Source organism: Tenrec ecaudatus, chromosome 2 (assembly GCF_050624435.1).
Source record: "Tenrec ecaudatus isolate mTenEca1 chromosome 2, mTenEca1.hap1, whole genome shotgun sequence".
Classification (NCBI taxonomy): Eukaryota; Metazoa; Chordata; class Mammalia; order Afrosoricida; family Tenrecidae; genus Tenrec; species Tenrec ecaudatus.
Window position 1 is genome coordinate 74,913,107 of NC_134531.1, and position 12,694 is coordinate 74,925,800.

At 39.2% G+C, this 12,694-nt stretch overlaps 1 protein-coding gene across 1 annotated transcript in view; it reads right to left on the reverse strand.

The window, feature by feature from the left end:
• The window catches only part of AP3B1 (adaptor related protein complex 3 subunit beta 1), a 267,505-nt gene that overhangs the window by 110,226 nt on the left and 144,585 nt on the right, over positions 1 to 12,694 (reverse strand). The window contains exons 14-15 of the mRNA XM_075541203.1: positions 12,522 to 12,631; positions 7,239 to 7,415 (exon numbers count right to left, since the gene is read on the reverse strand). Of these exons, the coding sequence (XP_075397318.1) occupies positions 7,239 to 7,415; positions 12,522 to 12,631 (287 nt within the window). The remainder of the gene's footprint in view (positions 1 to 7,238; positions 7,416 to 12,521; positions 12,632 to 12,694) is intronic.

The following is a 12,694-nucleotide window of genomic DNA, read 5'->3' on the forward strand; positions in this document are numbered from 1 at the left end:
GTTCTTATGTGGGGACCCATGGTTGCAGCCAGCGTGTCAACCCATCTTGATGGCCTTCCTCTTCTTTCCTGCCCCACTATTGACCAAGCATGATGTCCTTCTTCAGGGGCTGGCCTCGCCTGATAACATGTCCAAAGTACCTGAGACCAAAGTCTTGCCATACGTGCCGCTGAGGAATGCTCTGGTTGTACTTCCAAGGCAGATTTGTTGGTTCTTTTGGCAACCCATGGCGCTTCTTCACCAGCATCATCATTCAAACGCACCGATTCTTCTTTGGTCTTCTTTATTTAATGTCCAACTTTCACATGCATATGTGTCCAACTTTCACATGCATCCAATTTTCACATGCACTGAAAATACCATGGCTTGGTACAGGCTCAACCTAGTTCTCAAAGTTACATCTTTGCTTTTCAATACTAATAACTCTCCAACTCAATGCCATTGCGTTGACTTAACTCATAGGGACCCTACAGGACAAGGTTGACCTGCCCGGTGGGAAGACAGTAACCCTTTAGTAGAATGCCCATAGTTCTCCCCTAATCACTCTACTGGCATCTTATATGCCACTAGACAAAATGCAGCTCAGAGTACAGCCTGAAGGTCTACAAACCTTACTCTATTACTAAGAGTACGTCACTAAAAATGAAAAATCTGTGACAAATCTGATATTGACGCCATGAGTGCAAGTTATACTAGGGGGTACTTCCCCCCAAAAAATGTGGAATATTTTTTCAAAGCTACATATTTAATTTTTTTACAAACCACCTTTTGTCTTCAAAGTACTTGCCATTATACTTAATATAATTGTCAAATCTGTGATTCCATTCTTGGAAATATTTTTCAAACTAATCTGGGTAGATGGCTTACAGCCTCTCCCTCGTTGTTTTCCTTCACATCTTCTATGCCATCAAGTCGCTGTCCTTCCATGTCTCTCTTCATTTGCCGAAAAAAAAAGTCACGTGGAGTAAGGTCAGGTGAGTAAGGTGCGTGGGGCAAGAGAGGCATGCTGTTTTTTGACAAAAAACTGGTGCACTAAGATGACTGCATGAGTAGGTGCACTGTCATGGTGGCAAAACCAGATCACCGTCTGTCATAAATCAGGACTTTCTGTTACATATAGTTACACAATCTTTTCAGAATCTCTAAATAGAAAGCTTGATTAACAGTCTGACCTGGTGGAACAGCACTACTAGTGAGCATTTTCATCCATTCGGGAAGTTGACAGACATTCAGAATGAGGTTTGTCATCAATCAACATTTCACCCTTTTTGAAACGAGAAAATCACTCGTACGCTTCATTTTTTCCCATAGCTCTGTCTTCATAAGCTGTGTTCAATATCACAAGAGTTTCTGTGGCACTTTTCCCAAGTAGAAAACAAAATTTTGCAACCACACGCTGTCCCCTTAAATTTGCCACCACCAAAAATGAGGCTTGAGCGAAACTGCTTTATGAAAAAGTTCACTGTGACCAGAGAGAACCTTCCCAGGTGACGCCACTGGGTGCACTGACTCAGAGCAAACTACTTGATGCTCGCATAGCAGGGAAAACGTGTACTACAAAAGCTCTGTCCTCCCAGCACAATTCCGGTTTTGTTTTTTTTTGGGGGGTACCTATTCTGAAACAGTTGTGAAAAAGGTAGACAGTGGTTAAACACACAATCATGGCATTTAAGCATCACTGACCAAAAGCAATTCAATCCAAAACCAGATGGGACACTACACAATACTTTTCAATTAGCTTTATTCATAAGATGTATAAGATGAGCAAACAGAATACACTCATTAACAGGAATACTCAGCATTATATGGCCATTTATTACATTTTGATTTCAGTTAATTTTACTGCAGAGGATTCAAGACCTATTACTGATACCAATTATTTATATCAGCTATAATCTACTCAGATTGTGCCAGAGGAATGCTGTATAAAAATGAAAGCCTTAAAAGAAAATTCCTAAACCCAGACATATTTTTACCCGAACACTCTGATAAATCATAAACTAGCAAAAAATAACCACCTAACAAAAGTTTTTTGCATATATTTCTTATTAACAGAAAGTAAGTTATCTTAAAAGAGTCCTAAAGTCAGCTTAAAGAGAATAAGAAATTTAAGAAAAAACAGATTAAAGAGATTTAAGAAAAAAGCTAATACAGAATTCAGTATAATAAGGATGAACATTAGTTCTACGGTTATTATTTGAAAGGCAGGTATTGTTATGTTTAGTAAATAAACAAAAGCAACACAGAATGCTCAACTGATACCAGTGACAAACCTAGGTAGCAGTATTGTTCCTTTTAGTCATTTTTATCATTTCATAAATTGACAGGATTATTTGTGTCTTAGAAGGCATTTCTGTAAAATATCCACCCTTTTGTGACATAAACTTTCCTGTAAATTCCTTTACACACAGGATTTACTTGTACTTTTCAGTGTCTATGAATACCCACCAAAAAAGCGTGGGTCGGTTATCGGTGTGTGGAGTCAAAATGTATCCTTTTAAATAAATCAAGGCAAAAAAAAAAAAAAATCAGGAAGAGGGAAGAGTTTTCAAAGACGGGAACCACAGGGACATCCCAGAGAGACTTTGCTTTCAGTTTCTAGAGGGATTGCAAGAGCCTCGTGCTCCTTATAAAATTTCTAACTAGGAATCAACAAAAGCATGAAAGGTGATAACAAAGGAAATCTAAGTCCAACTGGTACTCAAAAAAGTATCCCTTGCTGCAGCCCCAAAAGCAGAAAAGTAAAACTGAATGGTCTCACAGAGTAGCAGGTAGCAATTAAAATGAATAATCTCAGAAACAGAGTAAGTGAATAAAGTAAGTTATAGAAAGACACATGGAAGAGATAGACCTCCAAATTTAAAGCCCAACCAATAATAGGCTTTGTTTAGGAACACACACTTCACAGTACAAATATGAAACATGCATGACTGATGAAAACCCAGGAACAACGTGCCAGCGGCTGACACTCGGTGAGAGAGGAAGGTGCAGACTGTGGCTTTACCCATTACGTGTCCTTTCTAAAAAAGTTAACAACATGGTAAGTATGTGGTAATCTCATTTAGAGTGCTTACCTGTAGGTTTAAATTATTTCATAATTAAAAATAAAAATGAGTCGTGCGTTACATGAAAATATAAAATTACTTAAGATAGTTAATGATTATAAACTATTCAAGAAAGAGTAAAATCAAATAAATTTTCATACATTCATTTTTAGTTACCATTAGTCAGCTTAATCAAATTTTTGCTTTGTGACTAAAACTTCAATAGACTACATTGGTTTAGTCAACTAAATCTTTATGCTACATCTCTAACAACACTACAGTTTTGGCAACTTCAACTGGTTTTAAAATCCTTGGATTCCACCCTCCCCATTAAAAAGCAAAACAAAAATAAATCCAAGAAAAGGCACTGAGATGAGTCAATTTCACTCTTACTGACCCTGGAGGATACAGCAGAACTGCCTTGTGGGTTTCAGAGGCTGTAAATTTTTACAGGAGTAGAAAGCCTCATCTTTCTCCCTCAGTGTGGTTGGTGAGTTTGAACGGCTGACTTTGTGGTTAACAGTTCAAGTCCTAACCCATCTCACCACCACCACGGTTCTCCCCCCACCCCACCTACCCCCACACATCACAGTGAAATTAGCCCTCATGCATGGGAGAAGTCTAACAGAGTTGTTCTCTACTCTTGATTTCTAAATCCAACTATTTTTTCACAATTTCTTCACAAATTACAACAAGCAAATGTCACCATTCTTTTCTTCAATAGGAACAATCCAAATGAAGTGTTTCCCTCATGAGCATGGAGATTCTCAAGAACTGGAATAATTCCCTCACTCTACATACTTTTCCATAAGAAAAATCCAGCAGTTGGTTTACAGTGTAAACTTGGGGTACCAAAGAAGCAGGGTAACTAATGTGGACAAGTGATCATTATGTGTCAGGACATCCAGAATTGCATAGGCTGCCCCGTTTAATTCTCCTAACAACTTTGGGAACTAAGCTGCAGGCAGTCTACCTAACGTTTGTTTTGAAAACACAGACGTGTTGCAGCTCAACAGGTAGATAAGGGAAGAGTTTAGTGCAATGTGGATTTTGTGTTTGCTTGGGCGGGATTTCATCTGAGAAATTCCAGGTTAGCACAGAACACTGTCCTTGCTTACTAGGCTAGATAGAAATGCACACCTGGGCGCACCTCAAGCCTCGACCTCGGATCCCCGTTTGTGTTATAGACCGTGCCCATCATCCAATGTAGGGTTACCACTTAATTTGAAGCAAGTTGCATCCTTGCCAAGGTTCATAAAACAAGCAAATCATAAGTAACTTTTAAGATAAAAAGTATTCACTATGCTATTTGCTTATTTCACCATTTGACATGTGTAAAATTCAGTAACTGTTTCTCATCATTCCTACATTTTGAATTGTTTAAAGGAGCCCTGGTGGTACTGTCAGGTAAATGTTGGGCTGCTAACCACAAAGTTAGCGGTTCAAACCCACCAGCTGCACTGTGGAAAGAAGATGAAGCTAGTTGTTCCCGTCAAGACCAACAGCCTCAGAAACTCCAGCTAAGGTTGCTTTGAACAGCATCGATTGGGTGGTAGCGGGTTTGGGGATTTTGTCCTTTGTCACTAAGGAAGGCTTTGTGTGTGTCTCTAATAGCATCTCTCCAATAATCCTTGTGTCTTCTACTGTGCAATTTTGTGCAGTGTGAATGATTGTGGTTGTCAGTTCCAACTCCTACCATCCCCGTGTACAACAAGTGCTAAGCTCTCTGTGATCATTAAAATCACACGGTGCAGTGAAAGTCGGTATAGTACCTAGAACATCATGACTGACACGATGTCTTGATACACGCACGCACAGTAGCCTGCCAAACGATTGGTGGTTCCAACCCACTAGTGCAGTGGTTCTCAACCTTCCTAATGCCAAGACCCTTTCCTACCCAACATAACATTATGCTCATTGCTACTTCATGACTGTAATTTTGCTACTGTTATGAACTGGGCGACCCCTGTGAAATGGTTGTTTGACCCGCAAAGGGGTTGTGACCCACAGATTGAGAACCACTGCTCCAGCGGCTCCATAGGAGACCTACACCCGCAAGGAGTATGGCCCAGGGAATCCTCTGGTTCTAGTCTGTCAGCAAAATCGGAATCCACTCTACTGCACACAAGAGCAGCAGCAGCCAACTTGACCTTGTGTCTGCTTTGGCTACTCTAAATGTAATCTTATAGATTACTATAAAAGAAGTAACTCAAAACTAGCATGCTAATCAAGACTGGAAGTTGTGTTCACAGACTTAATCGAAAGCTGTGTTTTATAGAACTAAATGAAGGTCCTCTCTTGGGTCTTCTTTGTTTCAGCTGTGACTAACCAATAATGAAATGTAGGATCCTTTGTTCAGAAAGTACAGTATGTAGTCATCTATCTTTATCCAGTGAATTGGAATATAGCTATTTACACGCAGAGAGTTTCCTTCAGCTGTATTAAAATGAGCGCGCTGGAACCCAGCTTCTGGATCAGCATGCTATATACTTGAGGAAGCTGTCTTAGATACACAAAGTGCATCTCACCACCAGTAGATCAAAACAAAATGATTTTTTTATGTCATAAATTTGCGGTGTGACCTTCACAGGGTTACCTCATTGGTTTTAAGTGACCAAGTGTAAGTCAGTGAAGGTGCAGTGCAGGATTGGATTTGTTCTCCAAACCTCAGAGACCCGAGTCTGGCTTATAGGGTTGCTCTGAGTTGGAATCTATTACATGGCAGGCAGCAGCATTTCTTATTTCCCAAGATGAGGATGGATAAACAAAAGTCAGTATTAAAGAAGCACCATCGCCTTGTAGCTTGGAGAGAGCCTGGAAACAAGATGGGTCACCAACAGCTCCCCTGGAGCCACCGTGAAAACTCGGCCGGGTCCCCGTTCTTGTCCGTGTGCTCAAACCGCACGGTCTGATCCGGAAATACGGCCTCAGTGTGTGCCGTCAGCGTTTCCATCAGCACATGAAGGACATGGGATTCATCAAGCTGCACTGAGTGATCTCCGAACGGATTCTCCAGGACAGCTACCCAGCAGAACAAACAATGCCAACTAAAACGGCTTTGACCTAAATGTTAAGAATACTTTTCTATACTTCCATGTTTTATCCATTTTAAAAATTGAACTTGAGCAGCAACAGACACAATTTAGGGTGTTTTGCCACAAAGTATCGCTCTTTATTTGTAGAACTGAATATTCCATGGTCTAGACCAGGGGTCCTCACACTGTTTCAACAGGGGCAGTTCACTGTCCCTCAGACCCGTTGGAGGGCTGGACTATAGTTTAAAAAAAAACTATGAACAAATTCTATGCATACTCCACATATCTTAAAGTAAAAAACAAAATGGGGCAATAACACCCGGTGGGCCAGATAAATGTCCTCGGTGGGCCGCATGTGGCCCGCGAGCCGTATTTTGAGGATCCCTGGATACCTCAGTGAATTGTTTAGTTCTAGAGAATATCTCTCAGCTAAGTTTATGTACAAGATTTACCACAATGTATTTATTTGTGTGTCCAAATGAAATGATAAACTCCCTTACTACCTCAAAATGTTTTACTCGGTGTAAAGCATGTTTTAAAATTAGTCAACAGCCTGCTTTCAGTGTAACTGAAATGCTGCTACTGGGCTCACTGCACCACAGCTATCAACTTTGTGTAAATGTGTAAAACAAACATATGTAACAGCAACAACAAACCTGACCAAAGGCAGCAGATGGTTAAAAATAGCATTTTTATTAATAAATAAGAAGCTCAACAGCAAACATAGGTTTCTTTGTTTACCCCATTTCCCCCCAAAGTACTGTTCTAGCTCCTGATTTTACTGACGTTTTAAGACAGTTAGTTCTAAAGTTTTTAGAAAACACTGGCCTTTTTCATGACGTACCTTATGTGCGTGCTCTTTCCAAATGTGGCATGATAAATCAGAAGCCCTTACTCCAGTCTTACCCTTCTCCTCCTTCTACTACAAACTTTCAATCAGCACTTTTCCCCTCTGTATGACAATACCTCTCAACATTTTTCAACCCCTCTAGAAAAGTATGTCCTGTTTGTGCACCAACCATCTAGTACTGGCCCTGGAACGAAAGACCGCCCAGTAAGGGCTGAACGGACAGAAGCGAATGAGCAGACCTTCTCTGCTTGACCTAGAGTACAGAAGAAAGGCAGCGTCAATGAGATGGATTCTGGATCGGCCTCTTACCTGTTTGGAGTTGGTGAGATACAATTTTGCTCCCAGATTTAGAATCTGCAGTTTTACCAGATCATCTTCTCCTGTAAAGGTTTTGGCCATCTTTCTCAAAACATCCGGGGCAATTTTAGGGACTCGTTCACAATTTTCTCCAATTAGCCACAGGATGCTTGCTCGAGCTACAGGGACCTAAAATGAGAAACAAATGTATGTGTTTGCATGCCAGAAAATCATACTCGCCTGAATATTAATGGAGAGAACACGTGATCTGTGACAAAGTCTTTACAGCTCAGCTAATGTACCTGGATATCTAACAATTGTTCCTGTGCTTCTGGGTTTCTTTAATTATCAAAAAACACAAAGGAAATCTCTGTAATACCTATTTTAGAGATGATAACGTAGAAAAGATTCTTGAAGCCAAGTCACTAGTCTGAAATCTAGATGCTACCAGAAGTGGGTAACTTTGGAAAGTGGGCCAAAGACAGCCCTCCGTGGGCCAAATCTGGCGGGCACACATATTCTGGCTGGCATGCCCAAGTGGTTTCATATTCTGGCTGCTCCTGTGCTATAACGGCAGAAGTACATAGTGGCAACAGGGACCACCTGGCCGACAAAGTTGAAAACTTTTACTATCTAGCAACTTATAGGAAAGGTTTGCTGACTTCTGCTGCAGACCATGGGTTCTCATACAGTGACCATCGTACAAAATCATCTCGCATTCTTAGTGAAACTGTAGGTTTTTGGTATCAACTGCAAGCGCGTCCTGTGGTTTTGAAGTGCCAGTGAGTCACTTTTGACTCATAGTGACCCTGTGGAATAGAGAGCAGAACTGCCCCCCAGGGCTTCCTAAGCTGCCATCCTTACAAGAGCTGACCACCAGATCCTGCGCACCCCCGGGACCTCTGGTGGGTTCAAGCTGCCCACCTTTTGGTTAGCAACCACTTGCCTAATGATGGTGCCACTGGGCTTTTTAAGAACGTGGCTAAATGCAAGACCAACCAATCAAACAGAAAAACAAAACACAACCGTTGTGGCAGGGCCCAGGAGTCTAATGTAAAGAAGCACACACACAATTCCCAAGACAGGTAATCACAAACCATGCCTTGAGAACCTATGCAGAGCAGAGAAAAAAGGAGCAAATACCGAGATTCTAACAAAAAGCTACCTGGGTCCTTCAGGTAATTGCATCCTACCATTGGAAATAACAAAATTATATGATCAGCATGGTCTCTTATCAAACGATAAATTCTGGTCTATAATTTGGTCATCACAAAAGAAATATAGGCATAATAAATTTGCCCCAATACTGTATTTTGGCATTAAATATATTTTAAAATAAAGTACAGTATCATTTATGTCTTTTTTTTTAAATCACTGCTTAGCTACAAATTGGAAACCTTCCATTAATACCATTAACACCAACACTTCAGAGTATGCAAATTAGTTTTATGACTATTTGCTTATTTATAACCTGCCCTGTTATAAGCAGAATCTGAGGTGGGATGTAAATTAGTTTCTGTGAACATTTTCACCTACCATAGAAAAACTGCTTTTTCTAATAAATACAAAGTCAATGGTTTTCACTAAAGGATAATATAATAAGAAAGGGTAATACATTTTTTACTAAATCCTTGTCCAATTCCTCAAATTGAGCCCTGGCACTTTCTGTGTCATCCACAGTCACACGGCGTGCCAGGCAACATTTCTTTTTAACGCTGAGAATAAGGGCTTTCCGCAGCTAACATTTTATCACAATTTCTACAATCTCAAATTCTTTCAAAGCACCCAATTTACAGCACAGTCTCAAAATAGTACCACAACAGTAAGTTGGCCCTTTCATCAGAACCACAATGAGGTCTTTAAAGAAAAACAAACCATCAAAATAGAAAATTACATATTTTCAAATATTATAACAATATCTTCAAATTATTATTTATTTTTCAAATTGCTATTTAAAATAAGTGTAGTAGCATAGAAGAAATCAGTATAATTAAATACTAGAAAAAAATTTAGAGGCCTAGGTACTATTATAAATCTATTCATGTAATGTAATAAAATTCATATCCTTACTGTATATACTGATTCCCGGGAAGAAAGAAGTTATTTCTAATGTTCCAAAGGTTACACTGCATTAAGACCTTACTCCTAATCTATTATCTTAGCTTGGACTAAAGAACAGTAATTGAGTGGCACATTAAATTTTCCAGTGTGGAGAGTTCGAGTTGGAACCATAATGAAAAGTACTTCTAAATAAGAATACACGAGCAGCCTCGGGTTTCAGTTACGCTAGATTTATTTCTCTTAAATATTTTATTATATATTGCTAGTGTAAGAATTAGAATGCTCTGACACATAACAATCTGTTACCATACTTTAATTTTCTTCTGGTGACATAATCTTCTCTGAAAATTACAGAAACTATGCACAAAAGAAGGAAGATGTTGCGAGACGGTTTATATTTCTGAGTATGCTAAGATTGAAATAACAATACTTAATTAAATACTCAGATTCATAAAGCATATATAACATTTATAAAATAACTCTCTTTAAAAAGTCTACTGCTCACAACAAAAATCTCATAGTGGTGTTGGGAGGGCTATTATTTAGAAAGGTTCTAGAATTGAGGTAATAACATTGCCAAGTTAAATGCTGCAAAAAACTAAGAAAGCCTTACCACAAGAAATAGCATCAAGAGTGTATCAAACTTTCGATGGTTATTTTATTCAAAAGGTTAGGGAACTAAATCTTAATGCCAAGCCTCTCTCTTCCTCCTAATTAAGTGACAGGTCTCTCCAATGTACATTGATTCTGTGGATCTACACTCAAATGTTTGAGACAAATGAAAAGACAATTTAAAAAATTTAATGTTTTATTCTCTCCATGGTCTTTTCAAACCACTGGAAAAAATAGGAACCACAGCCTAGGATCAAACAAATGCATACATATACATAGAGCCCCATATATACTTCTTTTAATAAGAACCTCTCTGCTTTTCAATATTTTCAAAGACAAACCGCACTGTACATGACGTAGCCTGATTCTTTATTCTAAATGCCCTGAGCAAGTAGTTAAGTGCACTTTTCAAATAGAAGGCAGCTTGTGCTGCCATTTTAACCCATTAACTTGCCTATAAAAACAAATAATGATTCTGAGCAACCTCAGCAGTTACAGAAAGACATCTAGAAAGATTTTACAGATCCCTCTGTAAGCAGTTCAATTTAAATCTATTGTGCTTCAACACCGGTCTACTGCACAACGCAATAGTCTAAATCCTAAGAAAACATCAATTTTATTTATTTAAATTTGTCAAAGGCAAAGCAGTAGACATCTCAGCAAATTGCATAAAAATAGCCAATCAGAACCAATTTCTGTATCGGGATCCAATATACTTTAAATCTTAAGCCAGAATTAAGTTGGGGTAGTGGGCTAAGAGTAGAGAGCTTGGGAAACAGCAGGTATCAAGGTGTACACAAAGTACTAGCTCAACATTACTCACTAGTCATCCCACGGCAGCCTCTCTCAAGTGTTTCTTTTACGATACAAAATCCCCACCCATCTCATGAAACATGTGAATCCCGCTAAAGCAACCCTGTGGCAGAATTCATTGGATTCTGGAAGAACTCTGCTCCAACAGCGACAATGACAACACAGAAGGATATTTCCAAAGAGAAAACTTTTACCATCAGCTGACTGCACCACCGACAACATTCTAGTCAATCTGAACAAACTCAAGAGGGAGCACAAATCGATGTTTTGGTTTTCACATTTGCAACTAAGTCATGTGCTTAAACACCAACGAAGTAAAAGTCTTGAATATGATCAGAGCTTTAAAACATTTAAAAAAGTTACATGTCTAATGTCTATTGAACTCTTAGCATGTGCCGAGATCGTTTATAAGCACTTGACATAGTTCAGTTGAAAATGTTTAAGATGGAACAAATGTTATAAATATAAAAACTGACTTCTCTTTCGAACTGAGGTGAAAATAAATGCTAGCTACAGACCATTTATCATTAAAACTCTTGAGTCTGAAAATAAGAACACAGAAAAAGAGATATTAAGCAAATTAGTGAGAATGAATTAGATGCATTTAGCAAGTATATTCTGAGGATGCACTTGGAGCCGGTGCACATATCCTGCTACTCCTCAAATTTCCACCCACTAGTTTTAGAATGTGTTCATTCTTGCCTGACTCACTGATCATGTGATGGTTGGGGCACTGTGGATTTCTACTCCATCTTTCCTTCAACATGTATTGTTTCAGAACTGTACCAAATAGCTTTCCTCTCCCTCTTGTCTCTGTCCATCGGTCCATTCATTCATTCGAGGGTAAACCCACCAATTCCTTTTTCTTTTTAATTCATTTTTCTTTGTTTGGCTGGTGGAAGCCCTTCAAGCTGGCTTTAGGGTCACTGTGACATGTCTCTATCATCCTTTTGAGCTATCCCTTACTATTGACGGGAAACAAAATGTGCTGTTAAGCCTGCCATTTCTCTATGGAGCTGGGGGCCCCTTTAGCAGAGAATGGGGTTTGAAAACCAAGGTGGAGCATAAAGGGGATACAGGATGCTAAGTGAAAGAAGTGAGACACAAGAAAGCAAACACATGTTGTAGGAGTCCACTGATAGGCTATGTCCCCAGTAGGCAAATCTATAGAGACACAAAGCAGATTAGCAGCTGCTGCAGAGTGGACTGCGCAGGAGAATGGAGTGACTACTAGTGGAGAAGGGCTGTTACCTGCTAGGGATTATGAAATTTTCCTGGAATTAAGGCAGGAGTGGTGACTGCACAGATATACTAAGTGCTCTGATTTGTAAACTTTAAAAGAACAAACTTTTTTTCAAGATGAAATTATAACTCAATTAAAAGAAAAAAGATGTAGGCACCAAGTATGTTCATTTTCAGTGATGTGTTATTGCCTCTAGGCCCTCTCAAAAGAGCTGGAAAATAAATGGTCACATACTAATATTTTTGTTTGCACATATACACATGAAGTCATGTACACATGTAGACACAGATACAAATACACACACACACATCTAGCTATCTCTACTAAAACTATGAAGCTTACATATGCCAATTCCCATACCACATCGAAAGGTTCCGATCCACGCGTTCTCTTTTCACTAGCTCAATCACCCTTCTACAAGACTGAGACATTTTAGAGCCAAGATTTGAATCCTAACAGCTCAGCTCTCTTAACCACTACACTAGAATATCCATTTATTTTAACAAAACTATCATTTACTGAGTACAATTCAGTTCAATTCAGCAAGCACCTCAATGAGTACTCACAGTGATACTGTCTAAGAGTTTGGCCATGTGCTTAATGATCTCAGCATGTTGGGCAGGTTGCATTTGCAGCAGCTTCTTAATAACCACCACACTCTCAGCAACAACTATTTCTGGAGAAGGAAGAAATTATTCACATTATACACGTCATTCAAATGCAACATGTTTGGCAAGAT